This window comes from Rana temporaria, chromosome 7, assembly GCF_905171775.1.
Source record: "Rana temporaria chromosome 7, aRanTem1.1, whole genome shotgun sequence".
NCBI lineage: Eukaryota > Metazoa > Chordata > Amphibia > Anura > Ranidae > Rana > Rana temporaria.
Window position 1 is genome coordinate 189,669,067 of NC_053495.1, and position 15,036 is coordinate 189,684,102.

Below are 15,036 nucleotides of genomic sequence, written 5' to 3' on the forward strand. Positions count from 1 at the left end.
ATAAATCAACGGTTTTGTTGTCGGAATGTCCGATCGTGCATAAGAATGCTTTTAACCGCTTAACGACCTGTACATATACGTCGGCTTCCCCGTGATTCACTGTGGCGGCTGCATCGATTGAGTCATCCCTTTTATAGGGAGACTCGATCGATGATGTCAGACCTACAGCCACACCCCCCTACAGTTGTAAACACACACTAGGTGAACCCTAACTCCTACAGCGCCCCCTGTGGTTAACTCCCAAACTGCAACTGTCATTTTCACAATAAACAATGCAATTTAAATGCATTTTTTGCTGTGAAAATGCCAATGGTCCCAAAAATGTGTCAAAATTGTCCGAAGTGTCCGCCATAATGTCGCAGTCACGAAAAAAATCGCTGATCACCGCCATTAGTAGTAAAAAAAAAATAATAATAAAAATGCAATAAAACTATACCCTATTTTGTAAACGCTATAAATTTTGCGCAAACCAATCGATAAACGCTTATTGCAATTTTTTTTACCAAAAATAGGTAGACGAATACGTATCGGCCTAAACTGAGGAAAAAAAATGAAATGTATATATGTTTTTGGGGGATATTTATTACAGCAAAAAGTAAACAATATTGAATTTTTTTCAAAATTGTCGCTCTATTTTTGTTTATAGCGCAAAAAATAAAAACCGCAGAGGTGATCAAATACCACCAAAAGAAAGCTCTAGTTGTGGGGAAAAAAGGGCGTCAATTTTGTTTGGGAGCCACGTTGCGCGCCCGCGCAATTGTCAGTTAAAGCGACGCAGTGCCGAATCGCAAAGCCTGGCCTGGGCATTTAGCTGCCTAAAGGTCCGGGGCTTAAGTGGTTAAAAATATATATTATAGTTGTTTATGCTGAAGATAGTTGTTAATGACATTGGCTGTATGTTTGGGGCCGTTGTCCTGCTGCAGAAAATAAATTGGGGCCAATCTCACGCCTCCCTGATGGCATGACATGATGGACAAGTATCTCCCTGTATTGAGGATGCTATTGGTCGGGTAAATTTGAGGACTCCTACAGATTGGCGCTCGGACTGGGTGCCCCACATAGATGTACACTCACCACTGGATATGGACCCCCTATCTCTAGTATGGTCTTATGCGCATGTGGGGATACCCCCAATGGTTAGGATGATTTCTTGGAAGTAGAGACGTGCCTCATAAGGATGAATGGGGATAAGAGCAAAAAGAGAGCCTCATTGCGCAATGCCGTATTAAAATGTATTGGTTCCACAAAAATTTAAAAAAGTTACACTTATGCCGCGTACACACGATCATTTTTCGGCTTGTAAAAAACAACGTTTTTCAGCCTCTAGAAAAAACGAAGTTTTTTCCAACTTCATCTTTAAAAAGGCCTTGCCTACACACGATCGTTAAAAAAAAATGCTCTAGCAAAGCGCGGTGACGTACAACACGTACGACGGCACTATAAAGGGGAAGCTCCATGCGGATGGCGCCACCCTTGGGGCTGCTTTAGCTGATTCCGTGTTGGTAAAAGACGATTCGCGCTTTTCTGTCTGTTACAGCGTGATGAATGTGCTTACTCCATTACGAGCAGTAGTTTTACCAGAACGAGCGCGCCCGTCTCATAACTTGCTTCTGAGTATGCGCAGGGTTTTCACGTCGTTTTAACACACACGATAATTTTTTACAACCCGAAAAACATCGTCGGTAAAAAATGCAGCATGTTCTAATTTTTTTTTTAATGTTTTTCAGAACCCGAAAAATGATGTGAAGCCCACACACGATCGTTTTAAATGACATTTTTTAAAAACGTCGTTTTTTACATGCCGAAAAATGATCGTGTGTACGCGGCATTACATTGCTGATAGTCCTGGCAACCGGCGTATGTAGCAGGCGATTATATAAAGGGTAATCGGCCCTGAACGGATGAGCCCCTTGTTGGCGTCCTGGTGCACGATTCCCGGGGGTATTTTGGTTGGGCGGAAGTAACACGATGATGCGATATTACCTAGACGTTTCGGCTAACATAGAAGTCATCATCAGGACTACTTCCTGTAAGGGGCCCGGATGGCAACCCCCTTTTTTTTTATAATTAAAGGGCCCAGAGGTGGCTACCCCCCTTTTTTATTGTTTTTGTTAAGGCCCCTGAGGTCCACAGGGAAACCCCCCCTTTTTCTTTTGCTCGTCAGCACCCAAAGCCCCCCGACCTCAATTTGCGGCGGCAACCCCCCGCTTCTCAATTCACCCCCCCTCCGCCTCTCAATTAGTGGCAGCACCCCCCACCTCTCATTTCACGGCAGCCCCCCCGCTTCTCAATTTGAGGCGGCAGCACCCCCCCCCCCGGTTTTCTGCTACAGCTGAAGCTGTGTAAGGGGCCCCATAATTCCTGATGGCGGCCCTGAGTGAGCTTACCATCCATCCCTGTTGTGACTGAAGTCTCCCCCCTTCTCTCTCCTGCCTCTGAGTGAGTACACTAAGGTAAATCAGGGTTCTCAGAGCACCCCTTACATCAGAGTTCCCCTTTACACCAAGGTGGCACAGTCTTCCCTCTTACATCAGAGTCATCTCTGTACATCAGAGTCCTCTCTGTAAATCAGAGTTCTCAGTGTTTCCCCTCCAGTCGTGGTTCCCAGAGCATCCCTTATGTCAGAGTCTCCAGAGTTCTCCCTTACATCAGAGTCTGCAGAGTCCCCTCTTACAGTGAAAGGGAACTCTGCGAGTTCAGATGTGAAAGAGGAACTCTGTGGACTCTGATGTAAAGGGGAATTCTTGTTATTAACATCATATGATTAGAAATGTTCTTTGAGGCCTAGTACACACGAGAGGATTTATCCGGGGAAACGGTCCGGAGGTCCGTTTCCGCGGATAAATCCTCTGGCGGATTTTGATCTCATGGTTGTACTAACCATGAGATCAAAATCCCCGCGGAATTCCGTCCGCGGTGACGTGTCGCGCCTTTGCCGCAATGATGACGCGGCGACGTGCGCGACGCTGTGATATAAGGACTTCCACGCATGCGTTGAATCATTACGACGCATGCGAGGGATGGATTCGGACGGATTGATCCGGTGAGTCTGTACAGACCAGCGGATCAATCCGTCGGACTGGATTCCAGCGGATCGATTTCTTAGCATGTCAAGAAATTTTGATCCGCTGGAAATCCATCCCCGGGGAAAAAAATCCGCGGAAAAATATCCGCTGGATCGTACACACCAGGGGATCTATCTGCTGAAATCGGTCCGCGGATCAATTCCAGCGGATCGATCCTCTCGTGTGTACGGGGCCTGATAGAAAAATATATGTATAGTTTATACTACAAAAAAAAAAAAATTGCTGTGCGCTGCTAAAGTGTTCGGGTTTGACTTGAAGAAAAGGTGCCAACCCTAACCCAGGCTAAAATCTAAACATGTCTGCTTTTGTTTCACTTCTATTAGACTGGGGCTGATGGCATTATTTGTTTACAGAAGAAAGATAATGTTCTTTGCAATATCCGTTTAAAGCGGAGCTTCCCCTTTTGTTAACACCCCCTCCACTGGCACGTTTGGCACTTTTTGGGGGGGAGCGGGTACCTGGTTTTGACAGGTACCCGCTCCCACTTCCCGGTAAGATCGCCGCACGGCGATCTATGTTATGTCCGACCCATCCTCCTTCCCCCCGCTGCCTTCTGGGACCTGTGTGTGTCCCCAGGAGACAGCAGGACCATTCAGAAAGTGCAGCTTGACTTGCACATGCGCGGTAGGAAACTGGTTTCCCTTACTTACAACACTGGTGCCTGCACCCGAAGCCGATGGACGAATCGGGTTGGGGTGCCGACATCATGGGATCCCTGGACAGGTAAGTGTCCTTTATATATTAAAAGTCAGCAGCTAAAGTATTTGTAGCTGCTGACTTTTAATTTTTTTCTCCCAGACCGGAACTCCGCTTTAACTCACAGGAAGTGACCCTGCATTTTTGGCAGGATCAAGAGGTATTGGGGTAGATTCAGGTAGGGGCGCGCAATGCTACGGCGGCGCAGCGTACCGTTTTTACGCTACGTCTCCGTAAATTACTGGAGCTACGATTCATTCACGAAGTATTTGCTCCGTAATTTGCGGCGGCGTTTCGTAAAAGGGGCCGGCGTAAGCGCGCGTAATTTAAATGATCCCGTAGGAGGCATGGATCATTTAAATTAGGCGCGTTCCCGCGCCGAACGTACTGCGCATGCTCCGTCGGGAAAATTTCCCGACGTGCATTGCGGTAAATGACGTCGCAAGGAAGTCATTTGCTTCGACGTGAACGTAAATGGCGTCCAGCGCCATTCATGATCCACTTACGCAAACAATGTAAATTTCGAAAATCGCGACGCGGGAACGACGTCTATACTTACCATTGGCTGCGCCTCCTAATAGCAGGAGCAGCCTTACGACGAACGCAAACGACGTAAAACACGACCGCCGGGCGCGCATACGGTTGTGAATCGGCGTGAGTATGCAATTTGCATACTCTACGCTGACAACTACGGGAACGCCACCTAGCGGCCAGCGTCAGAATGCAGCCTAAGATACGACGGCATAAGAGCCTTATGCCAGTCGTATCTTAGGCTACAGTCGGCGTATCGAGCTTTCTGAATACAGAAAGTTGATACGCCGGCGCTACTTAGCAATTACGCTGCGTATCTATGGATACGCAGGCGTAATTGCTTGCTGAATCTACCCCCATTGTCTGTAAAAAAATGCAGGCACCACATCTATAACTGGTACAGTGACTTGCAAAAGTATTCACCCCCCTTGGCATTTTTCGTGTTTTGCTGCCTCACAACCTGGAATTAACATGGATTGTTTGAGGATTTTCATCATTTAATTTACAGAACATACCCACAACTTTGAAGATGTTTTTTTTTTGTTTTATTGTGAAGCAAACTACAAATAGGACAAAATAACAGAAAAAGTCAACGTGCATAACTATTCACCCCCCTAAAGTCAATACTTTGTAGAGCAGCCTTCTTCGGCTATCACAGCTCCAAGTCACTTTGGATAAGTCTCTATGAGCTTTCCACATCTTACCACTGGGATTTTTGCCCGTTCCTCCTTGCAAAACTGCTCCAGCTCCTTCACGTTGGATGGTTTGCGCTTGTGAACAGCAATCTTTAAAGCGGAGTTCAACACAAAAATGCAACTTCCGCTTTTCGGAATGCTCCCTCCCTCCGGTGTCACATTTGGCACCTTTCAGGGGAGAGGGGGAGAAGATACCTGTCTAATCCAGGTATTTGCACCCACTTCGGGGCATAGATAGCCGCAGATATCTACGCTATTGTCTGGCTCCTCCTCCGCCCCCCCAGCTGTCTTCTGGGAGACAGCAGGGACCAGTGAGAGCACGCAGCACGACACGTGCATGCGTAGTAGGAACCAGGAAGTGAAGCCGCAAGGCTTCACTTCCTGATTCCTTTATTGAAGATGGCGGCGTCTCCACTCAAGAGCCGAGGGACAGAACGGCTTCGGGTGCCGACATCGCCGGCACCCTGGACAGGTAAATGTCCATATATTAAAAGTCAGCAGCTGCAGTATTTAAAAAATAAATTGGCGGAACTCCGCTTTAAGGCTGACCACAGATTTTCTATTGGATTGAGGTCTGGGCGTTGATTAGGCCATTCCAACACATTTACATGTTTCCCCTTAAACCACTCAAGTGTTGCTTTAGCAGTGTGTTTGGGGTCATTGTCCTGCTGGAAGGTGAACCTCCGTCCTAGCCTCAAATCACACACAGAGGGGTACAGGTTTTGCTCAAGAATATCCCTGTATTTAGCACCATCCATCATTCCCTCAACTCTGACCAGTTTCCCAGTCCAGACTGCTGAAAAACATCTCCACAGCATGATGCTGCCACCACCATGTTTCACAGTGGGGATGGTGTTATTTGGGTGACGTGATGTGTTGGGTTTGGGACAGACATAACATTTTCTTTGATGGCCAAAATTTTTATTTTAGTCTCATCAGACCAGAGCACCTTCCTCCATACATTTTGGGAGTCTCCCACATGCCTTTTCGCAAACTCAAAACATGCCATTTTGTTTTTTGCTGAAAGTAATGTCTTTCTTCTGGCCACTCTGCCATAAAGCCCAACACTATGGAGCATATGGCTTATTGTCATCCTATGTACGGATACTCCAGTCTCTGCTGTGGAACTCTGCAGCTCCTCCAGGGTTACCTTAGGTCTCTGTGCTGCCTCTCTGATTAAAGGGTCACTAAAGGAAAAAAAATGTTTTGCTGAAATGACTGTTTACAGGGTATAGAGACATAAAAGTTAACTGATTCCTTTTAAAAATGATTAAAAATTGAATTTAATCTATCATATAATGTGCCTCTAGTTTCACGTTCGGTTTTAAAGGTACATACATGAATTTCCGGGTGAGAGGTGAGTCGGGAAGACTCACAGAACAAAAACAACAAATCCAGGGAAGTGTTTTGTTTTTAAAATGAATCCGATTGGTTCTGAGGAGTTTTAGACACACAGTAATGACAGCTTAGACCACCGTGAAAATCTCCCAGTATGATGGTTATAAGGAAACAGGCAACCAGAAAGTGTGGAGATCACAGCAGAATTACAGCAACTTCAAAGCAAAAACGAACAATAAGGACATGAAACCAGTACTGCAGTAAGGTAAAGGAAGCTATTTAGCTAAAAAAAAAATTCCTTTAGTGACCCTTTAATGCCCTCCTTGCCCGGTCCGGGAGTTTTGGTGTGCGGCCGTCTCTTGGCAGGTTTGCTGTTGTACCATGTTCTTTCCATTTGGTTATGATAGATTTGATGGGGCTCCTAGGGATCATCAAAGATTTGGATATTTTTTATAACCTAACTTTGACTTGTACTTCTCAAAAACATTGTCCCTTACTTGTTTGGAGAGTTCCTTAGTCTTCATGGCAGTGTTTGGTTAGTGGTGCCTCTTTCTTAGGTGTTGAAGTCTCTGGGGCCTTTCAAAAAGGTGTGTCTATGTAATGACAGATCATGTGACACTTAGATTGCACACAGGTGGACATCATTTCACTAATTATGTGACTTCTGAAGGTAGTTGGTTGCACCAGAGCTTTTTATGGGCTTTATAACTAATGCCCCTACTATCCCGGTCTTCCACGGGTTACTGAAGACTTGGCTTTTCATGCAAGCCTTTCCTGCGTAGCCTCTCTCTTCCACCCTTTTTACCGCTCTGTGCTGCTTTTGGTTCCTGGGTCCTATTTTCCCAGGAACGCTGCTATGCGCGTCGGGACCCTTCGTGGTAAGACTGCACTGAGACGGCCACAGCAGAGTTCCACAGCAGAGACTGGAGTATCTGTACATAGGACGACAATAAGCCGTACGCTCCATAGAGTTGGGCTTTATGGCAGAGTGGCCAGAAGAAAGACATTACTTTCAGCAAAAAACAAAATGGCATGTTTTGAGTTTGTGAAAAGGCATGTGGGAGACTCCCAAAATGTATGGAGGGAGGTGCTCTGGTCTGATGAGACTAAAATAACATTTTTGGCCATCAAAGAAAATGTTATGTCTGTCCCAAACCCAACACATCACCCAAAGAACACCATCCCCACCGTGAAACATGGTGGTGGCAGCATCATGCTGTGGAGATGTTTTTCAGCAGTCTGGACTGGGAAACTGGTCAGAGTTGAGGGAAAGATGGATGGTGCTAAATGCAGGGATATTCTTGAGCAAAACCTGTACCCCTCTGTGTGTGATTTGAGGCGAGGACGGAGGTTCACCTTCCAGCAGGACAATGACCCCAAACACACTGCTAAAGCAACCTCTCAACTCAACTATTGGATTTTTCTTAAAAAAAAAGCTGGATGTGAGCTTTTGGTCGGATATTCCGACCGTGTGTATGCTCCATCCAACATTTACTGTCAGAATTTCCGCCAGCAAAAGATTTAGAGCAGGTTCTCTATTTTTCCCGACGGAAAAAGTTCTTGTCGGAAATTCCGCTCGTCTGTATGCAATTCCCCTCGTATGTATGCAAAACAACACGCATGCTCAGAATCAAGCAGAAGAGCCGAACTGCCTATTGAACTTCGTTGATCTCGGCTCGTCGTACGTCTTGTATGTCACCGCGTTCTTGACGGTCGGAATTTCAGACAACATTTGTGTGACCGTGTGTAAGCAACACAAGTTTGAGCCAACATTCCATCAGAAAAAATCCACGGTTCGGAATTTCTGATCATGTGTACGGGGCAAAAGAGGGTTAATACATACGCACATGCCAATTATCATTTTTTTATTTCTGAAAAATAGTTTTATGTATATATTTTTCTAATTTTACTTCACCAACTTACACTATTGTGTTCTGATCCATTACATATAATTCAGATTTAAAAAAACATTGTACTAAAGGCTGTAATGTAACAAAATAGGGGGGTGAATACTTTTGCAAGGCACTCTATGGGCCAGATTCTCAGAGACTTACGTCGGCGTATCTGTAGATACGCCGTCATAAGTCCGAATCTGCGCCGTCGTAAATTTAAGCGTATTCTGGAAACCAGATACTCTTAAATTAGGCTAAGATACGAATGGCTTAAGTCTCCTACGCCGCTGTATCTTAGGGTGCATATTTACGCTGGCCGCTAGGTGGCGCTTCCGTTGAGTTTGGCGTAGAATATGCAAATGACTAGATACGCCGATTCACGAACGTACGTGCGCCCGTCGCAATTAGTTACGCCGTTTGCGTTTAGAGATACGCCGGCGTAAAGATAAAGCTGGTCTCTAGGTGGCGCATCCCATGCAAAGTATGGACATCGGAACAAGCGTATCTTTTTACGTAGTTTGCGTAAGTCGTCCGCGAATAGGGCTGGTGGTAAATTACGTTCACGTCGCAGGCATTCAGCCGACGTATCTTTGGGCATAAATACGAAGTGATACTGAGCATGCGCCGTTCGTTCGGCCATGCATCTACATGGGGTCAAGCCTCATTTAAATACAACACGCCCCCTACAGCCTACTTTGAATTACGCGCGCTTACGCCAGCCCATTTACGCTACACCGCCGTAACTTAGGAGGCAAGTGCTTTGTGAATACAGCACTTGCCTCTCTAAGTTGCGGCGGCGTAGCGTAAATACGGTACGCTACGCCCGCGCAACGTAGATCGGCCGTACCTGAATCTAGGCCAATGTCACTATGTATTATATTATTGTTATTTTAATTCTACAACCAGCATTTCCTTTGAGAATTGCATTTAGATCCCCTGGACTGGGGCCAAACGGTGCTTTTGAGGGCTAAAAAAAACACGCTTGACGTTTTTTTATGTGCTTTGTAAAAAACAAATCTTGAATGTGATGCTCCTTGGACTAGCTACAGTTTTGGTGAAGTTTTATTTTTTTTGGCTATTATTTCTCAAGCCTATACTGTTCTGTGTAACCAAGATTTTACCAATGACTTCACCCCGTAATGTTAAGTGCACTTAGGATCAAGGAGAGACTGCAGTAATGCATTAATCAATGTATTATATGTAAGATGTAATATATGTTGGATAATAAAAAAAGTTTAAATTAAAAAAAATAATAAATTTTTACGTATGCAGTTCAAAAACAATTTTTATGCAAGCTGGGTTTTTTTTTTTTTACAGCTGCTTAAAAATGAAATGAAACAGATGAGTATTTTATACAGTATAGTGTAAATACATATTTATTTCACTGGAATAAAATACTGAATGGATGTAATGTCATTTGAATATTGATGACAATTATGTTTCACTGTATGAAATATATGGAATAGCGACATATTCAAAGTGCAGTATTTTTATTGGAATTGTGTGTTTTATTTGCTTTAAGCTGTGTCCTTTCTTGAAACAGGTTCAGCTTGTCCCTAAATGATCAATTCATCTTTGTTTTGATTATCTATTAGACGCAGTCTGGCAAGGAAATCTGATTTTTTTTTAGGATATGGTGACAATTAAGTGATCACTCAATACATACGGTACCTGGTAGGGATATACATTTAGCACCTATGCAGCTTTTTTTTTTTTTTATGGAATTTGCAAATGTAGGTGTGTGTCAAATAATACGTTTTTCCTTTATGGTTTAAAGGAAATGTCGACAATATTTGATAGTTTCTAAAACATTTATAATATTTTAAATATTTTCCTTTTTAATAAAAAATATTGCAGCCTAATATGTAGATGTCTTGTGCTGTTATTTTAAGCTCAATTTCTCTCCTCCACTAACCCACCCAAATAAATAAAGTGTATGGGGCAGATCCACAAAGATCTTCACCGGCGCAACGTATCTAAGATACGCTACGCCGCCGTAACTTACTTTGCTTTGTCTCAAATCCACAACGAATTTGCGCCGTAAGTTACGGCGGCGTAGCGTATCTCTCGCGGCGTAAGGGCGCGGAATTCAAATGCGGCGGGGAGGGGGCGTGTTTCATTTAAATGAAGCGCGTTCCCAGCGCCGAAATGAACTGCGCATGCGCCGTCCCTAAAATTTGCCAACGTGCATTGCGCTAAATGACGTCGCAAGGACGTCATTGGTTTTGACGTGAACGTAAATGGTGTCCAGCCCCATTCACAGACGACTTACGCAAACGACGTTAAATTTTCAAATTTAGACGCGGGAATGCCGGCCATACTTAACATTGAGTACGCCACCAGATAGCAGCTTTAACTATACGCCGGAAAAAGCCGAACGAAAATGGCGTAAAAGAATGCGACGGCCGCTCGTAAGTTCGTGGATCGTCGGAAATAGCTAATTTGCATACTTGACGCGGATTGCGACGTGAACGCCACCCAGCGGCCGCCGGAAAATTGCATCTTAGATCCGACGGCGTACTAAGGCGTACACCTGTCGGATCTAACACAGATGCCGTTGTATCTTGTTTTGAGGATTCAAAACAAAGATACGACGTGGGAATTTTGAAATTACGCCGGCGTATCAATAGATACGCCGGCGTACTTTCTTTGTGGTTCTGCCCCTATGTCTAAGAAGAAATGATTTATTAATTGTACATAAAGGGACACAGGATGAAGTATAAGGATACATCATGTTATGCTGCAGCCTTCGGAAGATTGGACAATAGCAAACAAAGCTGTAAGGACATCCTCTTCCTCTCCCAGCATGCCTCTGGTTTTTGCTAGTGTCCTAGGAGAATGGACGTATTTTTTATGTTCTGAGACAAGCAAACCTTTTCTACTTTTTCTCAAGACATTTTTTTCTTTTTTATTATTTTATTTATTGATTTATTACAGGTACTTATATAGTGCTGTCAATTTACGCAGCGCTTAATGCCCCGTACACATGATTGGTTTTCCTGTTGGAAAAAGTTTGATAAAGCTTTTGGTCGGGAATCCCGACCGTGTGTATGCTTCATCAGACTTTTTCCAACAGGAAAATTGCTGGAAAAAGATAGAGAGCGGGATCTCTTTTTTCCCGCCAGGAAAAAAACTTTGTGTGTACAAATCCCAACGTGCAAAATTCCTACGGCGTAGCTTACTGCGACGGGCGCAAGTATGTTTGTGAATCGGCGTATCTAGGTCATTTACATATTCGACGCGTAAATCAATGGAATCGCCCCTAGCGGCCAGCGTAAATATGCACCCAAGATACGACGGCGTAGGAGACTTACGTCGGTCGGATGGAGCCAGAATTCAGGCGTATCTGGTTTCAAGAATACGGCGCAGAGATACGACGGCGCATCCGTGGACTTACGCGGCGTATAAGAAGATACGTCGGCGTAAGTCCTACCTGAATCTGGCCCATAATCCACAATGTAGCTTATATTCAAGTTTACACAATACTGTGCACATTGTTACACATCAGATTGCTGAACGTGGTGGAATTCCCGACGCGTTTCGACCTCTGTAGCGGTCATCATCAGGGGGAAATTAGCTCTATAAAACACATTACATCATTTCAGATATAGGAAAACATCATCATAAGTCCCATTTGGGGTCTAGCATGATGAGATATTTACTGCTGAAGTGGAGTGGATGGTCCCATGGCCAGATGGGTTGTGAATCGCCGGGTGATGAGGAGGATCCCGTAGGGGCACCCACTCCCCCACGGTGGAAGAGCCCGGTCCGAGGGGCTTACAAGGAGCCACACAAGATTGACACCCTCCAGGGGACGGGAGAATTGGAACCTGCAATGAATTCCCAATCAGTGACCATATATAGAGTGTAAAGGTTATGGGTATATTGGCTCTTGGCACATTAACATGGATTATTAGAAGTATAAGGTCCAACTGCTATCATAGTGTCTCATCAGGTACCAAAAATCCCAGAAGTATACCGTATTTATCGGGGTATTGCACGCTCCGGCGTATAGCGCGCACCCCTAATGTAGACCCGTCTTGCCCGGCGTCCTTGTCCGGTCCGGCGTCCGTCTGCGGCCTCGGTGGTGTCCTCCCGGCTTCTCCCGCGCTGTCTATGAGTCGAATCCCCGCTTCCCGCGCTCAGTTTGAACGCCTCCGCCGACATATACCGAGCACAGTACACTCGGGTATATTCGGCCACGCTCGGCTTCTCACGCATAAACGTCACAGAGCGTGACTACGAGCGAAGCCGAGCATGGCCGAATATACCCAAGTGTACTGCGCTCAGTATATGTCGGCGGAGGCGTTCAAACTGAGCGCGGGAAGCGGGTATCAGCGTATATCGCGCACCCACGATTTCCCCTTATTTTAAGGGGAAAAAAGTGTGCGGTATACGCCGATAAATACGGTAGTTAACTTCTAGGGGTATGGGTAGTAAGGTATGTTAGTATGCAATGTAAGATGGAGTGTGATTGTAGTAGATTAAGGTGCAATCTTGAATTGAAAGAGTGTAGGGATTGGTGAAGGTTGTGTGAGTGAAATATATATGTGATAGAGCAAGCCCAGCAGGGACAGTGAAGTGTTGGTGATCAAATTGGAGTGATAAGGTGTTGTGTGTAATGCTGAAGGTGATCCAATGAGAGAGAAAAAAAAATGATATAATATAAATATAAAATTAAATTAAATTTAAAGCTAAGCTTAGTTCCCTTACTTTCAGCAGACCTTGGGCTCCAAGATTAGGCCCCAGTAGAAGGCGAAACACATCGGAAACAGGTGCTGGTGTGGAGTGTTCTCTGATGTGTTGGAACAATAAAGTTGATATTAGCATGTGGTTTCTTCATACACATTGGCTTGTTGGAGCTTACACAAGCAATGGGCTCTTTTCTGACCCTCGGGTGACAGCGCTGGGCCACTCACAGGCACCAGTGCTGTCACATAAGAGAGTGGGAGTAAGTCACTTTACTCAAAACCGCAGGGTGGGGCACTTCAATACTGCCGACTAAATGTAGTGGCGGGGGAGAGAGAAAAGGTGAGTGTAAGTTGCTGAGGATGGGGGAAATGAATGCCCTCCACTGACAGTGATTCATTTTATGTTACAATATATAAACAGACTTTAGTGATATAACAGTTTTTCTTCAAAACTCTCTTTTCTTTTTGTGATGTTTCAACAACTTCCTCTTCAATGAGTCACTTACTCCATCTCAATTTTACTCCTAGTGGAAGATTTAGAGAGGAACGATGGCTCTGCCGACAAACCTTTTTACATGAATAAGACTCTAATGAAGATTTTGAACAAACAAAACACACCAGCCAAGCCTCAGTGATGCCACCATGACCCACAAAAAGCATTGGGCGGTCTCTCGTTTTAAGAGCATTAGATCTATGTACAGTATATGAATATAAACATAAGGCTTGAAGACACACATCGTAATGAATGGTGCTGGTGAAGACAATGGTGCCGTGAAGAAAAAGGTCCTTTGCCTTAACCGCCTAGACCACATGATCTCTCACCACCGGGTGCATTACCGGTGTTTCACATCATTAGAGATGGCGTAGAATCTATTGTTGCCAAATATATATTTTTTTATTATATATTTTCTTTACATTATGTACTCTTAGCTTATTTAAAAAGGTGATGCTGTGTTTACTTTAATCATATGGAAGCCCTTTAAAATGGATTTCGGGCTCTAGGTTGGGTCAGTTTTTTCAATCAGGCCCCTTCCTTAAATGCTGCATAAAAGTTTAAAATTTAACCTGTGGGTGGAACAATAGGTACAGTAGATAATATAATTGACTCACTTTTCTTCAACTTCCGTAGTGCAGGTGGTGGTCTCATTCTCCTGCAGAAAAGATCCCTGGGAATGCTGAGTAGCCCATCTCCTGCAGCATAGTACAGGACAAATCTTCTTGTGTTACTCCACATTCTCCAAGATTTGGCCAGGAGGATAACGTCACCCTAGCCTAGGTGGAGAAAGCCACCTAGGTCTAACTCTCACCCCCAGGATACTATTTAAACAAAAATAATAAAATGTCGTTCTGCTTTTGGGGGAGGGGGGGGGAGAGACACCAAGAATAAGTAGACATTGTCCCTGAGATGCAAGGAAAATCATATTATCTTTATTAAACAGTATAGAACACAGGAATCAATTCCTAGACCATAGACATCCTCTACAATGACTTGCCTGTAAGAAAGATAGAACTGTCCACATTTTTTTTAACCAGTGGCACTGGGAAAAAATATCATGGAAATCCTGATGGCCTCAACAGACCACACTTGTATGTCGTCAATGTATCTAACTATGTGAGTGAAAGAAAAACAAACATTCTATCAATCGGTGACAACCTACCAATATCTGACCATCCTCTTATTTTTATGGTCAGCTGTATAAAGCATTTTCAAGCGGTCGTGAAAAAAAAATATTTAGTCCAGTCATACAGGTCAGTAAGGTGACAAGCATTAAACTCCATAATGTATATTCTGTGTTTGATCATTGCTGTCTTTATATTCCATTAAATTCTCAATTTTTCATACAAAGTAACTTTTCCTTTTTAAAGGTTTTTTTTTTTACTACTCTTTTCTATAAAGTGCCTAAGCATGTAGCCATTGTGTTACATACTTTAGAAAAAGATTCATGAATAATGCACAACTTTGGATCAACTGTTAGCCAATAATATGTATTTTATGGTGGTGGTATAATTAGCATCTGTGTACTGTATTTATCTGATGCATAATTATTTTTTAATTGCAAACAATCAACATAGCTTTTTTTCCCAATGAGTAATATTCCAGAACCTG

The 15,036-nt window shown here is 44.0% G+C and overlaps 1 protein-coding gene across 2 annotated transcripts in view; it reads left to right on the forward strand.

Annotated features, from left to right (window-relative positions):
• SLC44A5 (solute carrier family 44 member 5) overlaps positions 1-14,775 on the forward strand; it is a 219,064-nt gene extending 204,289 nt beyond the window's left edge. For both annotated transcript variants that reach the window (XM_040360678.1, XM_040360680.1), the window contains one exon: positions 13,458-14,775. In XM_040360678.1, coding sequence (XP_040216612.1) covers positions 13,458-13,564 — 107 coding nt within the window. In that variant the 3' untranslated portion in view covers positions 13,565-14,775. The remainder of the gene's footprint in view (positions 1-13,457) is intronic.
• The last annotated feature ends 261 nt before the right edge of the window (positions 14,776-15,036 follow it).